The 16,879-nt window shown below is 40.3% G+C and overlaps 1 protein-coding gene across 1 annotated transcript in view; it reads left to right on the top strand.

Moving 5' to 3' along the window:
• Nucleotides 1-16,879, top strand: part of atrn (attractin) — a 364,031-nt gene that overhangs the window by 315,038 nt on the left and 32,114 nt on the right. The window contains exon 27 of the mRNA XM_078554529.1: nt 4,711-4,818. Coding sequence (XP_078410655.1) covers nt 4,711-4,818 — 108 coding nt within the window. The remainder of the gene's footprint in view (nt 1-4,710; nt 4,819-16,879) is intronic.

Below are 16,879 nucleotides of genomic sequence, written 5' to 3'. Positions count from 1 at the left end.
ATAGTAAATTTTAATTGTTATTGTTTTCTCTTATTTCCTTTCCCAGATCCGCGCCCCAACCAAAACAAAGGAAGCTAAACCTGATTTTATATAGTTTAGTGTGGATATGATCTCCTATTCATTTTCACTGCTACAAACATTTATTACTTGAACAGTTCTACTCCAGGTTTGTTTCCTTTCTCCACTCCAGTAGTGAGCCAATACAGAGACCCTAAATTATAGAGTTCATAAGTTTTGGAAAGGTAAACAGAGGTAAGTTTCCTTAGATAGGAACAACATTTTTTTTTACATTACATAGTATCACAACCCATATTCCCTGAAAACTATATAGTAAGTAGGTCCTAAACATGACTTGCTATAACATAATAGGCAAAATTTTGTTGCTGGTTGATGCTGTGCAAAGAGTTAATAGTTAGCAGTCCCCAGCTCCCTTCAACCATTTGTGAATTTGAGAGTCCTGGCATATACCAGCCCTGTGCTGCACACGCTTGAACTGATGCATTCACATGGGTATTTCAGATGTTGATAAGTAACGGATATTGATGGACCACCGTGCGTTTCTCAATGTAACCTGAGCTCCAGATGAATTATTGAGTATGACGTTTTGACCTTTTCGACAAAAGCCCCTTGGTGGTTTATCACATGTCTGTGTATGTTCATATTTCTCTCTCTCTCCCTCTCTCTCTCTTTCCCCATCTCTCTCACACTCTCTCCGGAAAGTGCTTCAAATCTGTGGGTTGCACCCTTGTGTTTCTTATAAAGGAAGACAAAGTGATTGTGAGAAGCAGATTGCTTTAGTCTTTAGCGTAATTATTCCCTAAAGCGATTCTTAAGTGCTTCTTCTTGACAACATCACAACCAGAAAGCCAGCTGTTAAGATAAAATATGATAGTGAAAGTGACAAATCATATTCACTCTTCAAGAATGAATTACTGACACTTTTCTTCCTGTCTGTTTTATATATTTTAAAAATAAGCACTGCTTAGAACAGTATGAATGGTGAGGAAAGTGAGCCATTTAAAAGTAGAGAGCAACCAAATCATATTATTCTAATATGTATAATATTATACATATTATTAGGGATGGGCCTAGCCAGCAATGCCCACATCTCTTAAATGAATAAAAATAAAAGTTGATATTTTAAAATGTTACATCGTCAGTGCAGTAGCAGTGCAATAAATTTGAGATAGTGAAGCATCATTATATTACAGGAGCTAGAGGTGTATGCCTCATGTGACAACTGAAATTATATAATACAGTTTGTTATCAGGACAACTTGGAAAGCAACTGAAGAATCTTCTGCATTAAATTCTCGCTTTCAATTCAGGAAATGTAATCTCAAACAAATTCTGTTTGATGGGCAGGTGAACTCTGGCTAATTTTGTAATTAGTGTGACTTTGAGTGATTTCAATCAGTCTCTGACTAAACACTTCTACTGGCCTCCTTAAAATAAACCACAAAACTATCATGCGGGAAGTAGAGTAAAACTATCCAAGGTTTTCCTTTTGTAGGCTTCTGTCCGATACAGCCTGGATTATTTGGTAAAATTTATGTTTTTCTGGTCATCCATAGAAGCTTGCATTTTAAGAGGAGTTACGCACCTTGTTTATGTACTTCTCCCCACTCTTTCCCCTTGACATCCCCAACTCAATCTCTCAGTTTCTGGTTTGTCTGAGAAGTGCTTGCTTTTGGAGACAATGTTCATAAGTTCTATGTAGCCTTTGCCAGCTGAAGTCAGTTCAATTTGACAGTTCCTTCTAATTATTATGGAGCTATTTTTAATGTTGGAGGTTCTTGATTTTTTTTGATTGTTCTTGCATTAATCCTTCTCACCACCACAACAATGATGTATGCACCCTGGAGAGTTGGTTGCTTGAGCATTAATAGCCATTAGTTTTCCATCAGAAATGCAGGAAACAGCAGCGTTTAAAATTGATCATCGCTTTCCAAGGTCCAAAGCTACAAGTCTTGACTTGCTGAAATTCTGACTCCCACTGATGTACTCATGGCCTTAAATTCTTGCCTATAGCCAAACTTCCAGTAGAGTATGAATGTTGCTTTTTAAAACCCAGTTAGACAAAATCATGTAATTGGAAGGAGCTAAAGCAACTAACTTCTGGCAAAGTTGTTCAAGTTTAATAAGATCCAAGAAATAAGTGTATTGGATATCAACCAATTTGTGATTTAAAAAAAAAAGCAACCATTTACAGTGGAATTTGAAAATATGCCTAAGCCAAATAAAACCATGTGAAAACTCTCCGCTGAGAAGTCATACTTAGCACAAAGGAAGATGGTTGTGGTTGTTGGAGGTCAGTCACCTCAGCTCTAGGACATCACTGCCGGAGTTCCTCAGGGTTGTGTCCTCAGCCCAACCATTCAGCTGCTTGATCAATGGCCTTCCTTCCATCATAAAGTCAGAAGTGGGGTTGTTTGCTGATGATTGCACAATGTTCAGCACCATCCGTGACTCCTCAGATACTGAAGCAGTCCATGTCCAAATGCAGCAAGACCTGGACAATATCCAGACTTGGGCTGACAAGTGGCAAGTAACATTCACGCTACACAAGTGCCAGGCAATGACCATCTGCAACAAGAGAGAATACAATCATCGCCCCTTGATGTTCAGTGGCATTATCATAACTGAAATATCTGCAGCAAGTATGGTGGCTGTAGTACAGACCAGACAGATTTTAGGTATAATTGCTGTGCTCCCCTGATTTATTCAGTCTCTGTCTTTGCAGTGATGCCTTTGTGACAACAGAGGAAGACATTGCCTTGAGGCTCCAACTCTTGATGTCTGCCTTTTAATTCCGTGAGGTTCAAAATTTCTATTCACAGGGATTTATTTTTTTGCTAATCTTGATGGATAGCATTCTATTTTTTCTCTCTCTCTGCCCACTCCAACTAATATTTTACTCATACATAGACCAATTTCAAAAACAGTTCAACTCACATGTGAACATTTTTTTTTTGGTGTGAGCTTCATGTTTGGGTGCAGCCTATACACAGGGATGACAGTGCATACAGTATGTGCAGGAGGCAGTTTGAAAAATTGTCAGATTAGTTTCCCAGGATTTTTCCCAGCTTTGGATATCTTTGAAGTCTTGTGCAACTTTTATGTTTTTGGATGGAGCCTGCTTGACCTTATAGGTCCATGTGAAGCATGGAATTTTACAACACAAAAAGTCCACTTGGCCCACCACTTCTGCACCATTTCTCTGAGAGAGAGCTATGCACTTAGTCAGAACAAAGCTTTCTATATGACCCTGGAGACTCGGGTTTGAATCCACCACGGCAGATGGTGAAATTTGAATTCAATAGAAATGTGGAATTAAAAGCCTGATGATGACCACAAAACCATTGCTGATTGTTGTAAAAACCCATCTGGTTCATTCATGTCTTTTAGGGAAGGAAACCTGCCAACCTTACCTGGTCTGGCCTACATGTGACTTCAGACCCACTGCAATGTGGTTGACTCTTGTATGCCCTCTGAATAAGGGCAGTCAGGGATGGGCAATAAATGCTGGCCTAGCCAGCAATGCCCACATCCCATGAACGAATAATATAAAAATATTATGTTGGCCTTGTGTAAAATGGAAAATGGATTGTGAAAATTTTCATCAACTTTTTGGATTTATTTTTTTCTAAATTTTTAAACTGACTAACTTAGGGCCAGATTTTACTGTCAAAATAATGTTGAGGCTAATGGCTCTTACCAGTTTTTGTGCATAATTGGGTTAGAAATTTCAAGTGAGGCAGGGTTAAATGCAAATATGTATGTATAAATTGCTGACCAAGATGTCCTGCTCCCCAGTTAACTTCATGAAAATTACAGTTCATTGTCTGCCTTGCAATTCACATGCACTGAATGTTGTGAAGGTGCTATATTTGTATGGTAGATATGAGTTAAACTCACCACAGGATGTTAAATGCCCTCATTTCAAGCCTTTTAATTAAGTGATTCTTCATTACTGCTAATCAACTTCTCCGACACTGAAAAATTAACAATTGGAAGTATTAATTGTTGGGGATTTTAAACCTAAATTTTCTGTCCTTCTCTTCATTTGTGCCCAATTTTGGACGTTGAATTCACCTACTCTAATTTATGCTGCCTTCTTGATGTTCTCATTGTTCTCAATTCTTTAATCTGATTGGTTTGGGAGATACCCTGTTCGCTTCGGTCTCAGATGCCCTATTCTTTCTCTGTGAAAGTACAAGCTGATAACATCAAAAACTGAGCAACATTTTGAGCTGAAGGATGCAGGAGCAAGTCTTACGGCAGATGCCTTGCTACAGAAAATTCTGTTCTATTACTGCAATTATGATCAGTCATTTTTCTCTATGCAGAGGTAACTATTTGAAAGTTCTAATATGAATAGCTCTTTATTTTCTTCAAAAATAATACACATGAAAAACAAATTAGCATAATTTAGAGAAGCACAAAATTGACAGTCATTAATATACCTTTCTCTGTCTACCTCTTCTCCCTCCCCCACTTTGGTAAACAAATTTAAGCAGCTACAAAGGAATATGGGTTTTGGTGTGTGGTACAGAACCTTAATGTTAGCTGATGATATACCTGCTGTGCTAAATGAGCTGTAATGTCATTGGGAAGCCAGAGTGATGGCTGTTAGAGAATCATGATACATAGTTAAGAATGATACTATGGACTTTGCTGTTTATCTTCTGTGTGTACTTGTGTCTCCTAGCAACTTCTACGAGAGATGCAGCAGATGGCCAGTCGCCCTTTTGCCACCATCAATGTTGCCTTGGAGACGGAAGAGGAGCCGCCTGATCTCATTGGAGGAAGCATCAAGGTAAGCAGAAGTTGCTTTGTTTGCCTATTATTTTAAGGAAGGAGAACCATTGATAAATCATTGTTTCTGCTTGTGTTGCTGGATTATGTGTACGTTTTTGTCCTATTTGCAAAGTGTCCGACTGACCCAGTGTTATTAAGGTTTGTGGTACAGAGCTGTCGACTATTCTTAACATCGCCTCTGTTCTCTCTATCAACGTGTGTGATAAAACTCAAACACTTACCTTAAGCTGAAGTCGGAGGTTGGGAATTTCAGTTCCTGAGGAGCCCCGGGCTTTTTGCGCATGCGCCGTCTGGGAAATGGCTGCACATGCACAGTTCATTTATTTTACCACCTTCGAGCCAGGAACCGATCCTGCACACCTGTGCAGAAGCAAGGAAGTGCAAACAGCGTGAAAAGCAGGTCAGATGATCTGAACTGGAGCGCCAACACCAAGTGAGTGTCCCAGGGAGAAGTCTCAAACCAAGGAGAGGCACAGGAGGAGGTCCCAGAAGAACTTCCCAGCTAAGGGACAAAAACAGCGATCAGAAATAGGTCTCATTAAGTTAAGCTAAAAGAAAGGAGCAGAGTAATAGGCTCTGAGTTAAAGAAAGCTGCAGTGAGCAGACTTGAAGTGAAGTGGGCTTGAGAGAAGCCCTGAGGATCCAAGAAGTCCGCGGAAAGTTGGTGACTCCATGCTGTGGGTTGTTGGGGCAAAGGTCCCCCTTTGAATCAGTGGTGTTCTGCTTAACACAGCTTGGAAGGTGATGCTCGAGTGTACCCAAAAATCTAGAGAAAAGGAATTTCAGAAGGCGAGATTGAAATCCTGTGAGTTGGGCCATTGTAGAAACTGCCCAAGTAGGAGCGACTTTTGGAAAGAATTCCAAGGTGAGATCTTCAAATGTGGAGATTGGAAACCCTTGTGAGAAAGACAAAGTTTCAGTGAGATTAGTTGGCTCACAATGTGACAAACGCCTGGATGGGCTGTGAAGAAATCCATGGAATCTACTTTGGTCGCACCTGCCATTTATTGGGGGAGCTATGTCAGAGAGCAAAGACAGGGATTTTGAAGTTCTGAGAGAAGAAAATCTACAAGGTTATTGAGACAGTAGTTAACTGATTAATCAGTTATAAGACTCAGTAAAGTGATCAGTTTACCAAAGGTGATACTGGAAGACTGAGTTTGGGGAACTCAACTGTTTGCTCTGCAGTTGAAGAAACAGTGAGTTCAGAATGCAGGTTTTGTGTGCCTCGGAGGGATACAAGTCGAGTGAGAAGAATTAAGTGAATGTTCAGGAATTCACTGGAAGAAAACTGTTTGCAACTGTGCCAGTCCCAAGCGAGAAGCCTTTGTGTCAAGCAAGTGGTAACTCTTCTCTGGTTTATGTGTCCGTAAATACATTGTTGGGGTAAAGGAATAGTGTGAATTTGAATCGTCATCTTGTGTTTGTATTGAGATCTTTCCAACCTTTATGTCTGGTGTAATATAGTTCACTTTTCTTGTGATGCAGACTCCTGTGAATTTGTTCAGTAACTTTCCTCCACGCATTTCTTAAAAAAAAAGTTAGGATATATCTGGGATCTGAGTGGTCGAATATTAACATCAGCTGGGATCGTAACACATGGAGTACACAATACTGCTATAAAGTGTGGCACTGTTAATTCATCAAGGCTAGGCTACTCCTACCTGGAGGAGAAGAAAATAAAGTGAGCAAAGAAAGGTTTCCTAAAGAGAGGGAGCTCATGTTACTTTAAGTGAGAGGAATGACTTTCAGCTTTCTTGAGGTAATTAAATGAGAAATTAGAATTTTTATTTTTTTTAAGAGACTGGTTAGAATTTGGTTTAACTGTGCCACAACTGTTGTTGAAGCAAAGTTCACGTTTTGAGAATAAGCAGGAGACTGCAAATAGACCAGCTGGTTGAAGGAGAAAAATACTGATGCAGGCTAAGTGGCCTATTTCTGTGCTGTAACATTCAGAGACTCATGGTAATTATTGGGTGCACCCAGTTATAACATTATGTTCTTGTTTGGCTCATGAGGGTTTTCAAAGGATGTAAGGAGCACGTGTTGATGTTTGAACCTCTATTTGAAATCATCATGCTCTCTCCCCTCTGTGTTCACAGCCCCTTTACCCTCTCTGTCCTCCTACCCAAATTCCCCTTCCACGCCCAAGCCATACCCTCTTTTGTATCCAACCCCTGGAAAAAAGAACTACTCCCCAATTCATTGATACCTGCACTTTCAAAATCCAACTGCCTAAACTTTGGCCCTCCAATTGACACAACATTTCTGCAGCAGCAGCAGCGACACATCTCACCTCTACCTTCGATACCCTAGTCATCAATAAAAATATTACTCCATCTCACCCTTGCCATTCCCCAGTTTTGGCTCTCATCTTTGCTCCATTAGGTCTAAGGGACGCAGGCTTGAAAGGATTTGCCAGGCAAATGGTTTCGCCATCCTTTTGGATCCTACTCTTGTACGTTACAATTGCTCACCATTCCAGGCTCATCCTGGATTGCAAAGATATAACCCTTGGCTTCTTTTCTCCACTGCAAACCATCTTCTTAAACCCCTCCCCCCCCAACAATAAGTGCGAGAGCTCAAGGACTTATTTGTTACAAAGGTCAAGACCATTCCATCAGCTGCCTCTGCCGCCACCCCTCTCCTTCCACTAGCCCACCAAGCAAAAATTCAAAGCTGTCCCCTTTTTCTTTCTTTCCTATCCCCCCTCCTGCACTCTCCAAGCTCACCTTGTCCATGAGATCCACTCCTCAACCCTATTCCCTCCTGTCTACCACCCAGCTTCCCCTCCTGGTTCCCATGTTAGCCGATATTCTTAATGGTTCTCTCTCTTTGGGTGTTGTCCTCCTCTTTAAATCTGCCGTCATCACTATTCTCCTCAAAAAAAAACAACCTTTGACCCTACCATCCTTGCAGACTGCTGCCCCTCTTTAAAGTCCCTTGTAGTGGTTCAAGAAGGCAGCTCACTACCACCACCTCAAGGGCAATTAAGAATCGGTAATGAATGCTGACCTTGCCAAAGATGCTCAAATCCCAAGAAGGAATTTAAAAAATTGACCCCAGGATGAAGCTCCAGTCATCACTAAGATTGCCTTTACCACCTCCAGTACATTGCCCGATTTCAACTTGCTTCAGCTTATCTGCTGCAGAAAGCTTCATTTTCATGCCATTGTTAATTCTAGACTTTTAGCTATTCTAATACTTTCCTGGCTGGACTCCCACATTCTACCCTCTGTAAACTTGATGTAACCTAAAACTCTGCTGTCCATGTCTCAACTCAGACCAAGTCAGTTCACATATTACTCCTGCGCTCACTGATTAAGGAGAACGTTGCAGTGATGGAGAAAGAGGATGACCCAGAGGGGTCGAGGACAGAATCTATTTGGCTAGAGATAAGGAACAAAAATGGTGCAGTTATATTGCTTGGTGTAGTCTATAGGACACCAACTAGTGGGAAGGATGTGGAGGAACAAACTTGCAAGGAAATTAGAGTAGCAAAAATTATAGAGTACTCATACTGGGAGACTTATATTATCCCAGTATAGATTGGGATAGTAGTAGTGTAAAGAGCAGAGAGGGGCAAGAGTTCTTAAAGTGTAATAAGGAAAGTTTTCTTCAGTATATTTCCAGCCCAGCAAGGAAGGAAGCACTGCTAGTCCTGGTTCTTAGAAATGAGGTGGGCCAAGTAGATCGAGTGCCGGTTGGAGAACACTTAGGGGAAAGTGACCATTGTATCATGTGTTTAGGCTGACTATGGCAAAGAACAAAGAACAGTCCAGAGTAAGAAAAATTAGCGGGGGAAAGTCAACTCCAATGGGCTAAGAATGGGCTCACCTGGATGGAGGGCTGTAAAATTCAGCCCAGTGTGTTGTGTGCTGCCAATTTCTTTGTGTTTGGAACCATGTTGGCTTAGAGTAGGAGAGGGCTATGCTCATTGTACTTTTATATGACTACAAAACTGGATACTTTAGCTTTTAAGAGTTAGGAAGATTCCTGAGGTTTGGGAAGGGAATGGAAATGGTGCATTCTGTACCACATTTAGTAGTTTGATCAAGAACAAGACTCTGGGCGAATGGCCGAATTTGGGTTTGGCAACACCCGAAAGTTGAGCTAGTGTGTGGTGTGAATATGTGGGTGGCCCTAGGATGAGGTAGAAGTGAGGGAGGATGCAATAGCCTCAATTGTTACTGCTTCCATCGTGGCTGCATTATTTGGTTGACCACTTTTGAACTGCATGGCTCTTGTGAATGGGTATGTAATCGGGAGGGCAGGGTCACAACTTGAGCCAGTGCAGAAGGGAAAACTGAAACGAAGTATCACAGATGAAGTCTTCTGTTGAGGGAAGACTTGTTTTAATTAGTGAGCAACACCACTGGAGATCAGCTAGTAACCAAAAAGAACTCTTAAAAAGTGACATCCAAAAAAAGTATCAGTATTTTGGCCATTTTATCAGCGCTGAAAAGCTACAGAGATCTCTCTAAAAGGGCAAAGTGGAGTGCAGCAGAAAGAGGGATCGACCTAGGTGTAGTTGGATGACGGATGTCACAAAGTGGTTGAAGACATGCTATAGTGGGTGTGTGTAAGGATGGCACAAGACAGATGAGCCGACATACCGTGACAACAGATCTTTTGATCGGAGTAGCTACAAGCAGGGCAGGACATCAGACTTTTTTGAAGAGAATGCTGCTTCACATGCACTACCTCCCCACCCCAATCAAGATGACTTCTTGGCCAACATGATGTGGCTCTGACCTAGAGACTAAACAGCTTCTGGTTTATATGGTGCCTGTTCTCTGTTGGGTGGCACTGGATTCTGCAGCATATCTTGATGATATTGGGCCAGAGGAGAGAACCTCAGAGATCCTTGTGACAATTGTTGGAATTGTGCTCGCAAGCATGCATGTGAATATCAGATGCAAGTTCGATGTACCTTCCCCCATCACAGGCACCTACATTCACTGTAACACTTCATATAGGTGGAACAGCATTTTGAGTGAGGAATTGCATAGCTGTAATCCCCTGTAGAACTACCCCAATACAAGTCGCATCTTATAGAGAAGTTAAAGGAGAAACTAGAGTAGAGAAAAACAGCTAATTTGAATAGCAGCATAGCTGTGTTTCATCCCACTTTGATGTGACATTTTTTGACTGCAAGTCTGTCAGTCAGAAGAACCAGGTAATAGAGTTCAGCTGGCCCATTTCCAAACAGAATTGCTACCTTGATTTGATTTTCTGTATTCTCATAAGTTCCCATGACAAAGCACTAACACTTTAGAATTTCAAGTTGTACTATTTAACAGTCTTCCATTTATATATCAGCTGTTGATACTAAAAATCAACTGAAACCAGTATTTATTTTCTGGAGCAGTCAAGTGTTCATGGTTGTGATTAGCTGAAGCCTGAGGAGTTTTGTGCAATTTAAGTGCAACTCAGTGTAAAACTGATAAAAAATACTATGTTACAAGTTGTGTTTACTTTGGTAATGATAAATTGGTCAGATGAAACCACTCAATCACTATGCAAAACCTTATCCACGTGTGCAGTTTACAAACATTGACAGCATGTGCACTGAAGTATTTGATGAACGCTAAATCCACAAGTTCCTCTACGTTGCAAGTAGTTTTAGAAAAACTATAATACAGAGTTCCAAAGGCAGTTTACTACCTGTCACACAATTGCAGGTTACTGAAGTAAAATGGCACCATTTGGCTCACGAGATTCACCTACACAATACGTAGCCTGCAATCTAGATTTATTCTGAAATGTGACTTTTAAGGCCATTTTAACTTGCAGAAGAATGAAAGCCTCCAGTTCTTATGAATTTTCTGTGTATATATTCCTATCTTTTCTATTGAACAAAGTTTGTTTTGTTACAATCTTGCATTCTAAAGTAACTCTAATGAAGCTTATAAGTCGAATGGAGTTAATAAGAGGTCGCAAGCAAACACCTTGTGAAAGACCAGATGCAGAAAATCTCTGGCTTACATCTTCCACAAAGTTCATGGACAACCCACAACTGCATCCATACAAACCATGTCAGATGCGGATACTTGATGCACAAATGGAAAATTATAAACTCTCCAGTGCACATCTGTAGTTACGCACAACAGGCCAAGGAGCATATAATGGCTCAGTGCCTGATTCTCACATACAAAGGAGCCTTCAGAGTGATGCATTCTGCTACTGCTGATGCAATTAGCTGGCTTAACCACCTGAATTAAAATTATAATTGTTCCTCTATATCTACATCAGCCATAAAAAAGAGAGACTGAAGTATGCTACTGAGTCTCGGCTCTGTGTTCCTATCACGTCAGGAAAGCTAGCTAGTGCAGTCAAGCGTACATATTGAATGCCTTAGGAACTTTCTGCTGTCTTGGATGTCATTGTCAACAGAGGCTGATTTATATATGTCCTGGAGCAAGTGTTATCATATTCTCCTCTACAGACGGATGACTGATAGAGAGTGGGAATGTTGATGTGACCAGTGTTGGTGACATTGCTGTCAGGTGGATTTGAGTTGTTGGGGGTTTATGCAGTTTTATGGCTTATCAAAATGTTTGGTAATTCAATTGTAACTTCAGAAAACCACACTGTACATAAAATTTCAATAAAAGTTTCAAGTGCACATCGGAAGATTCAGTTTTCTGCAACAAATTCTGGAAATTCTGTACACTGAGTGCTGATTATACTGTTGACTGTGTCTGTAGCTGATTACTCAAAGATTTATGGCCTGCACAGTATCTCACTTGATCTGCTGTATATCAAAATTATATCACTATATTTTGTCATAGTGAGCCAAGCCAGCACAGCAAGTGTTTGTGAATCTAATTTACTTTGTAGCTAGAGCCCCACTCCAACCCCCTTTTCTGTCATTAGCAATTTTCTCCATAACCAAATTTCAACATCTCACAAGCTGGGTGATTGAGCCTTGCCTACTGACAGGTTGATGAAATAGTAAAAGCTTCAAGTTCAATTACAGTAAACAGTCAGTCTTGGAATTGCAACCTTTTGATGAAACATCTAGTCAATTTCTCATCAAGATTTTAACCTGAAACTGACTGCGTACTTCATCAAAGGGGTTTCATTGCACCCTCGAGATGGACAGTTCACTACAGTTGAATTGAAATGACCGCTTTTAAAATGGTCTTATTAAGAGATTCAGTCAGTGTGCCAACAGAGATGAAGCACATGGTGTCTGAAGGTTTATTTAAATTATTTATTTAATTTATTGAGGAGTTGATTTTGCATCCGTTTTGGTAGGCTAAATAGATGATTAAGACATGGAATTTCATTATAAGTGGGTGGATATTTCGAAGTATAAAGATTGATGTGTTTATATGTGATACTTTTCACTTGTTCAATGTGGAACCTCTCTCAGATGGTTGTGGTAAATTGTTCTGCAGAAAAGCTAAAACAGCAGTATCTAAACTAAGCTCAAAGGCTGCATGCAGCTCAAGTGTCCTAGCAATCTGCCCTTCAAAACTCAAGCAGATTCTGTTCCATTTACAGATGAACCAGCAACCTTCTGACTCTGAGGTGAAAGTGCAACCTCATAAACTCAGTAATAACATTCTCATCTCTAGGTCAGAACGTTGTGGGTTCAAGCCTCACTTAGCACGTAATCTAAGTTGACAGTTCACTGTAGTACTGTACTGATTGTGTGGCACTGTGGGAGGTGCTGACCTCTTGGGTGGATGCAAAAAATCTTGTGGTTTAAAACTTATTAGCTGGTTATTTATCCCATTACTGACTGAGAGTTTGCTGTTTGCAGTTTGGTTGATGTGTTTCCCTATATTACAACAGTGCTTACACTTCAAAAGCACCTAATTGTGAAATATTTGGGATTTGTTTGCTCTTTTATCTATTTGTTGGTTTGTCCTGGTTAAATTTTATTGGCCTACAGGCTTGTGAATGATTGTTCTCAGTACTGTTGAATAAATCTTTAATGAGTGCATATTACTATCAACAATTTAAGATTTTTGCAAATTAATTGGAACAAGGAGTTAATCATCATGTTCTACAAGGCTCTGTATGGAGCCTCCCAAGAAATGGAGCGCAGGTCGCAGAATCAGCCTGTAGTATGCTAGCCAAGTACGCATGATCCATCTCAAAAGCTATGTATTTAGGTGACTTCCCAAGATACAAAGCTGGTGATGTAGAGGGTATAATATTGAGCCATTGAATAATAGGAAATACAGAATAACATAATTCGCAGAAAATGGCGGAGATGGCCCAGCCGGTCAGTCTGAAAGCAAAGACAGCTTTAAATTTCAGGTGAAGCCATTTGTCGGACCATCTCATCTGCCTCACAACAATGTTGATCTGTCTTTTTGTTTCAGGCACTGACCCATCTATTGTTCAGCTTTTAAAACATTGTCATTCTTTTATATCTTTGTTGTCCAAAAGCTACGCTATCATTTCCCTATGCTCCCTTAATTCTGTTACAACAACAAATATAGAATCTGTACTATATGTAGTGTAAATGCCTCTTTATTTTTCTGTGTGAATTTTCATGATTGAGTGAACAATAAAACTTGACGTGTCAAGTGATCATACTGACATAAGTGCACGTGATGCCCTCTCACGCTTTTTTTTCACTAGTACTCGCTTTAACTTAGATTGTGAGAGTCTAGCTTCTGAGCCAATATTCTACATTGCTAAATCTCTCTCCACACCTCGGCTAGGGACCAACAATTTTGCCTCCAGGACCCAAACTGAACAAAAATTTGGATGAAAGGAACTTGAAATATTAAGCTGCAGATGCACAATTCTAACACTGTCAGCTTCATTCAGATAAGAATCGTGTAGCATACTTTGTTCTCGTAGAAGTGATGTAAGTGCATTTGTTCATGGATCTGTGATTTGTTGTCCAAGCAATGACCCCTTCTTGTGCTCTGCTAAACTCCTTGAAAACAGATCGGTGCATCAAGGTTCTTTTGCCATCAAACACAATTGGCTCAGGGCCTGTATCCAGGCAGTTCCCCAAAATTCTTCTTATTGCAGAAATATTTTTTAAACTCAAAAGAGGACAAAATCATTCAAACAATCCTGTGCTTCCACTCCCGTAGAAGCCAGTTGGAGATGGATATAGAAAAGGAGAAAGATCTTCTGAGCACGCTCAGATGAGTGTAACTGTGGAAGAACAGCAGAGATTGATTTGGTGCGATTTGCTGAAATCCTGGAAAAAGTGTAAAGCAGCTTATATTCTGCCAAAGGAGTGTGTCTCGTCCTCATTCTCAGACAATGTCCTTGCTGTTCCAGAGCTGTAGAAAAGAACATAACCCAAGGAAAGTCAGAAGAGGCTCAAAAAGGAATAAGAAAATCTTGCAAGGGATATCAAAGCTAACAGTAAAAGTTGTTGTAAATATCTTGAGAAAGAGTGGAGTATAGGGGAATGCAGATCTAAAATTAGATACTTGTGAAACTATAATTGGTGAAAAGAAGTGGCTTGCTTGTTAAGTGAAAACTTTGTTACTGGAGAGAGACAGCACCAGTGGAAATAATTCAAGAGAAGCAACTTCGATTTTATATGTTTTTAAATGGTAATGGAGAGCATAATGAGACTTGAGAAAGAATAATCTTGAGTATTGCTGAAAAAAGAGACATGAAAGTTTTTGTCTTGCACTCGTCAGGACACTTCAAGAATACCAATATAACAGCGCACTCTTCACACACACTATAAATTGTTGTATTTCTTTTATATTGGTATTCTTGCAAAGTGTCCTGATGAGTGCAAGCCAAAAAGCTTCAATATGTCTCTTTTTTTTAGCAATACTCAAGTTCTGTACTACCAAACGACTAAAGAATAATCTCCAAAATCTGGTGGCTTCAAGGCAAATATTAAAAAGAAATAAGTAAGGAAATTACAGATGCATTGGTCATAATTTATTAAAGCTTTCAAGATTCTGGGATTCTTCTTTTGGATTAAAAATTGCAAATGTTGCATTAAGATAGGAGGAAGTGGGAAACTGCAGACCTCAGAGTCTTCAGTTGTAGAGAACATAGGAACAGGAGTAGGCCATTCAGCCCATTGAGCCACTACGCCATTCAATCAGACCATGGCTGATCATCTACTTCAACACCCCCTTCCTGTGCCATCTCCATATTCCTTGATGTCATCAGTCTCCACAAATCTATCGATTTCTGTCTTGAACACGCTGAGTGATTGATCTTCCACAGCCTCTGGGCTAGAGATTTCCCAAGATTCACCACCCTCTGAGTGAAGAAATTCCTCCTCATCTCAGTCTTAAATGGCCACCTCTTATCATGAGATTATGTCCCCTAGTTTTAGATTCACCAACTAGGAGAAACATCTTATCTGCATCCGCCCTGCAAGAATTTTGTAACTTTCAATGAGGTCACCCCTCATTCTTTGAAACTCAAGAGAATACAGACCCAGTTTCCCCAATCTCTGCTCATAAGACAATCCCGCCATCCCAGGGATTAATCTGGTGAACCTGCGTTGCACTCCCTTTATGACAAGTATATCCCTCCTTAGAGAACGGGACCAAAACTGTACACAATTCTCTAATTGAGGTCTCATCAAGGCTCTGTACAACAGCAGCAAGACACCTTTACTCCTGTACTCCAATCCCCTTGCGATGAAGGCCAACATACCATTTGCCTTCCTAATTGCTTGCTACACCTGCATGCTAACTTTTAGTGACTTAAGAACAAGGACACCCAGGTCCCATCAGGCACCCATACTTCCCAACCTCTCATCATTTAAGAAATATTCTGCCTTTGTTATTTCTGCCAAAGTGAATAGCTTCACAATTATTCACATTATATTCCATCTGCCATGTTCTAGCCCATTCACTTAGCCTGTCCAGGTTCCCTTGAAGCCCTCTTGCATCTTCCCCACAATTTACGTTCCCACCCAGTTTGGTGTCATCAGCAAATTTGAAAATATTACAATTGGTCCCCACATCCAAATCATTTATGTAGGTTGTGAACAGCTATGGATCTAGCATTGTTTGTTGCAGTACCCCACTAGTAACAGTCTGCCATCTGAGAATGATCTATTTATTCCTACTCTCTGCTTTCTGTCTGTTAACCAATTCTCAATCCATACTAGTATATTTCCCCCAATCCCATGTGTTCTAATTTTACTTTAAATTACCCTTCTGTGTGGGACCTTATCAAAAGCCTTCTGAAAATCCAAATACACCACATTCACTGGCTCTCCTTTATGAATGCTACAAGTAATATCCTCAAAGAAGCTCCAAATTTGTCAAACATGATTTCCCTTCTATAAATCATGTTGACTTCACTCCTTTCCCTATCTCTATAATCTGAGCTCCTCTAATTCTGGCTCCTTGTGCATTCCTGTATTTAATTGCTGTTGAGGCGTTAAAGCCTTGGAATTCCCTCCATACGCCTCTCCTCCTCTCTATCTCGCTATCTCTCTTTTCTCCTTTCTACCTCCCTTTCCTCCTTTAAGACACTCCCTGAAATCTACCTCTTCGACCAAGCTTTTGGTCATCTACCTTATGTGTTTCAGTGCCATATTTTGTTTTATAATGCTCCTGTAAAGCAACTTTGGGCATTTTGTTACATTAAAGATACTATATAAATATAAGTTGTTATTGTGATGCCCTCTGTGGCTCAAGGCTCATTGTCTGAAGTGCTTATTAATTATTTTTCAACCTCATTGGTTAAGTTGATACACAGTGTCTTGCCCTGATCACAAAGGTCCCTGGTCTCCTGTAGAGGTTGGTGTTCTCTAATTTGTATTAAATTCCAGTGCAGAATCTCATAGCTTGTGGGCAAGTTCAAGTAATGGATGGCTGGTGATCTTGAATTTATGACCTCCAGTTACCAACTCGATAACCAGTGGAACTCACTAAACAGTGACTAAACATCACAAAAACGGATTACCATATTTCCATTTGAGGGAGCTTGCTAAGCGCAAATATGACTGCTGTGTTTCATTAACCTTGGTTTAATGTCTCATCTGAAAGATGACACCTCCGACAGTGCAGCCGTCCCTCAGTATGGCACCGGAGTGTCAGCTTTATTTTTTGTGCTCGAGTCCTGGTGTTCTCATCCTGTCC

This window comes from Cetorhinus maximus, chromosome 1 (assembly GCF_964194155.1).
Source record: "Cetorhinus maximus chromosome 1, sCetMax3.hap1.1, whole genome shotgun sequence".
NCBI classification, from domain to species: Eukaryota; Metazoa; Chordata; class Chondrichthyes; order Lamniformes; family Cetorhinidae; genus Cetorhinus; species Cetorhinus maximus.
The sequence above is the reverse complement of the archived record's forward strand: the minus strand, read 5'-3'. Positions and strand labels throughout refer to the sequence as shown.